A 4046-nucleotide genomic window follows, 5' to 3' on the forward strand; every position below is an offset into this window, starting at 1 on the left:
GCTGGGGGCCGCGGTGCGCTGGGGTGGGGGTCGGGGTGTGCTGGGGTGGGGGTCGGGCCTGGCTGGGGGCCGGGGTGCACTGGGGGCCGGGGTGCACTGGGCTGGGTGTCGGGCCTGGCTGGGGGCCGGGGTGCGCTGGGGTGGGCGTTGGAGCTGGGGCTCTGCATCAGAGGAGGGGCCGCGTCCTTACTGTCATCTTTGGCCTCACTCTTGCGTCTCCTGGTTGTTTTCTGTTTTCTTCTTGGGGTCAGGCAGGGAGGCCCCATCTGGAAATCAGTCCTGTCTGAGCAGAAAACGGGCCCATAGTTTTTCTGGGCGAGGGGGTCATTCCTGTCCTTTTCTCCTCCCCAGGGAAGCTGCTAAGAGACTTGGAATATAAGACAGGTGAGTGTCCAAGGGCCATTCCCAGTTCCCCTCCCATGAGGATCTCCGTCCCCACAGAGACTCTTGACTGTCCCCTGCTGCCCCAGGGAGTCCTTTCTCTTACGCGGCTGAGATTTCCCAGCAGCAAGTCTGTACCCCGCGCCGGGCCTCTGGTCTGCAACAGAAGTCCGTGCTTGACTGCCTGACCCTCGTCTGCACAATGTTCTCCTCCGCCTGACCGCGTGGCTTCTGTTCCGAGGCCGTCTCTGCTGCCGACCCCGCATTGCGCTCCCTCTGTGCCGTGCTGTCAGGTTGTGCACTGCACAGCCCTTGCTTGTAGGCTGTGGCAGCCCTGCGGGGCCCCCAGTGACCGCACTTCTGTTCCGTTGTCCCCACAGTCAGTGTCACGCTGGACCCGCAGTCGGCGAGCGGGTACCTGCAGCTGTCGGAGGACTGGAAGTGTGTGACCTACAGCAGCCTCTACCAGAGCGCTTACCTGCACCCCCAGCAGTTCGACTGTGAGCCGGGGGTGCTGGGCAGGAAGGGCTTCACCTGGGGCAAGGTGTACTGGGAAGTGGAGGTGGACCGGGAGGGCTGGTCCGAGGAGGAGGAGGAGGGCGAGGAGGAGGAGGAGGGCGAGGAGGAGGAGGAGGAGGAAGAGGAGGCCGGCTACGGGGACGGGTACGAGGACTGGGAGACAGATGAGGACGAGGAGTCGTTAGGGGAGGAAGAGGAGGAGGAGGAAGAGGAGGAGGAGGTCCTCGAAAGCTGCATGGTGGGGGTGGCCAGAGACTCTGTGAAGAGGAAGGGGGACCTGTCCCTGCGGCCGGAGGACGGGGTGTGGGCGCTGCGCCTCTCCTCCGCGGGCATCTGGGCCAACACGGACCCCGAGGCTGAGCTCTTCCCAGCCCTGCGGCCCCGGCGGGTGGGCATCGCCCTGGATTATGAAGGCGGCACTGTGACATTTACCAACGCAGAGTCACAAGAACTCATCTACACCTTCACCGCTACCTTCACACGGCGCCTGGTCCCGTTCCTGTGGCTCAAGTGGCCTGGGACTCGCCTCCTGCTGCGACCCTGAGCCCACCGCTGCTTCCCTTCTCGGGGATTCCAGGACCGTGACGGGGAGGGGGTGTCTGGCCGCGGCACCCGGAGCAGGTGCACTCCCAGCCACCGCCCCGTGGCTCTGGCCCCTCGAGGCTCACTCAGCGCCGCCGCTCCGTCCACACAGCCGCCTTCGGACTCGTCCCCCAGCCCCTGGGGGTCCCTGTGCGGACGTCTGACCCCAGAGTCCGTGAGAGCCCTCTGCGGCCTCGGCCCAGCTCTGCACACACTCTGTTGAACCAGAGAGGAGACAGCCTTCCGTCGCCCAGTCTGGCGTGCCGTGCTGGCGTCCCCTGGGGGAGCACAGGTGACCGCACCGAGGCCGCCTGCTGTGCCCGGCGTCCCCCTTGCCCACATCCTCTCCGCTGCCAGCCTTCCCTGCCCCCAACACAGCGTCCCCCACGCGAGCAGAGCAGAAGCCCACCACGGTTTCCAGGCGGTTTGAACAAGCTTCCGAGGTGCCGCGGAGTCGCCCAGCCTGGAGCCGGCGCCTCGATGCTCTGAGACCAGGGTCGAGCGTCTGACCTAGGACCCCCGGAGCTGCTTGGGGGAGGGATCTGGATGCACGTGGCTCTGAGGCCTTGTGTGTGGTCAGCGATCAGTAAATGACCTGAGGGTGAGGCTTTGGGAGATGGTGACGGGAGTCCGGAACACTGCTCTTGGTGGGTCATCTGAGGTCACCAGGCAGACGCCCGTCCAGGCCAGCCCTCCCTTGGAAGCCCCGGCCCGTGCCCCCTGCACAGTGGAAACTTAGTCCGGATGACTCTGCAGGCCCCTCTGTCCTGCGACGGGGCAGTGGGGAGAGGAGAGGACGCCAGCAGGGCTCCCGGAGCTCGCCTTCGTGTAGGGTGAGGGCTGGACCGCGGCCTCATGGCGCTCGCACGCTCCTGCTCCAGCCGGACACGCACAGCCTGTGTGTGCACCCGTCCCAGGCCTGGCAGCAGCGTCCCAGGCCCCGGCACCTCGGCCCCCACATCACCTGGCAAGGTCCCTGCTATTTCTGCCTCTAGTTTTGTGCCCCCATGCACCTCCCGCAGGGCTGGGCACACAGCAGGTGCTCAATAAAGACTTGTGCAATGAGCAGACTGGGTTCATTTACTTTATTATAAACTTTGTGTGGCTCCAGAGTGGTTGCATGAACGGCAGTGGCCTGGGGTCCCTCCTGGGACCCGCCGCTGCCCCAGACAGCAGCCCCCACGTCTCCCTGTCCCGCCGCACCAGCCCTGTGCTCTTCACCCAGCATCCGCACAGCCCAGGACGGCCCATGACACGGCGACATTCTGTGGCACACCCAGAATCTTTCCGAGGAAAATGCACGGTGCCCTACCCGAAGGAGGCGCCCCCAGTGCCCTCTGACCCACGCAGCCCCCCGGCCGTCTCCTGTCTGCTCTCTGCTGGTTTTCTACTTGTCGTCTTCAACACAGAAATGGAAGATCTCGTTTATGACTCTTCCCCCTTTATATTTTTCGTTTGTTCTTTTTGCTTTTCTTTCTAAATACAGATACGCAAAATGTGTCCCTATTTAGAAATAAGACACGATATTAATATAATGAGGTCAGTTAATCTGCATTCGAATCCTGCCAGACAATAATCACTAGCATATTCTTGAAAATTTACATTTATTTTGTTGATCGATGTGAATCGTTTCCTGAAATTATGCTCCCTAATCTTTTATTTATGGGAAGATTTCAGAATTCTCAAAATGCCGCTTATCCTTTCTTGGAAAGAATTTTTACATAATGAAATTTCTGAAAAACTTTAAGGTGATCGCTGTATAATTAAAAGCTCCTGGTTATTAAATAGGGGACATTTGCATTTGAACAATACAGGAATGCGTGCAGATCCTGGTTTGACGAGTTTCCTGAGCGTGAAACTTCCAGAATAAAGCGTAGACGACGAGGTATCCGCATGCAACAGCAAAACCCTGAGAACACGCACATGATGCCACCACGTGAGGACAGAAAGGTGCCACATGGAACTTATCTAGATTCTTTTGGACATTTTTATTTTTTGTAATCATATTTTTAAGTATTTTTTATGGGACCTTCACCGGCACGTGTGGTCAGATCCACGTAGCATTTATCACGGGGGAGAAAAGAGCAGCCCCCTGCTCTCCCCAGGGCGCTCCGTGCTGGGCGATTTCCTCGATGCAGCATTGGTGTGGGACTGTCCTCCATCCCCCGGCAGCGGGGGCTCTAGCTCTGGACCTGGCTTACTCATGGGGTGCACACCTGTCCTGCCCGGTGGCCACGCCTGAGCGCAGTTTACCGAGTCCTGTGCACATGGGTCTGCGGGGACAGCCTGCTCTTCCTGGACGGAGCAACGGCCTTTCTCTCCCCTATGGCTTCATTCCCTACGTCCGCATTACTAACCGGAGCCCGGCGTGTTCACTGGTTGTCCGCCTCCGTCTCGCCCGGTCGTCGGCTGCTGGGGTCGGTGTTCGGTCCCGTCTCGCCCGGTCGTCGGCTGCTGGGGTCGGTGTTCGGTCCCGTCTCGCCCGGTCGTCGGCTGCTGGGGTCGGTGTTCGGTCCCGTCTCGCCCGGTCGTCGGCTGCTGGGGTCGGTGTTCGGTCCCGTCTC

General features: G+C 60.8%; 1 protein-coding gene across 3 annotated transcripts in view; it reads left to right on the plus strand.

Moving 5' to 3' along the window:
• The window catches only part of LOC132017727 (tripartite motif-containing protein 26), a 17658-nt gene extending 15110 nt beyond the window's left edge, over positions 1-2548 (plus strand). For all 3 annotated transcript variants that reach the window (XM_059399693.1, XM_059399694.1, XM_059399695.1), the window contains exons 7-8: positions 352-384; positions 762-2548. In XM_059399693.1, the coding sequence (XP_059255676.1) occupies positions 352-384; positions 762-1444 (716 nt within the window). In that variant the 3' untranslated portion in view covers positions 1445-2548. The remainder of the gene's footprint in view (positions 1-351; positions 385-761) is intronic.
• Positions 2549-4046: the final 1498 nt, after the last annotated feature.

This window comes from Mustela nigripes, chromosome 5 (assembly GCF_022355385.1).
Source record: "Mustela nigripes isolate SB6536 chromosome 5, MUSNIG.SB6536, whole genome shotgun sequence".
NCBI classification, from domain to species: domain Eukaryota; kingdom Metazoa; phylum Chordata; class Mammalia; order Carnivora; family Mustelidae; genus Mustela; species Mustela nigripes.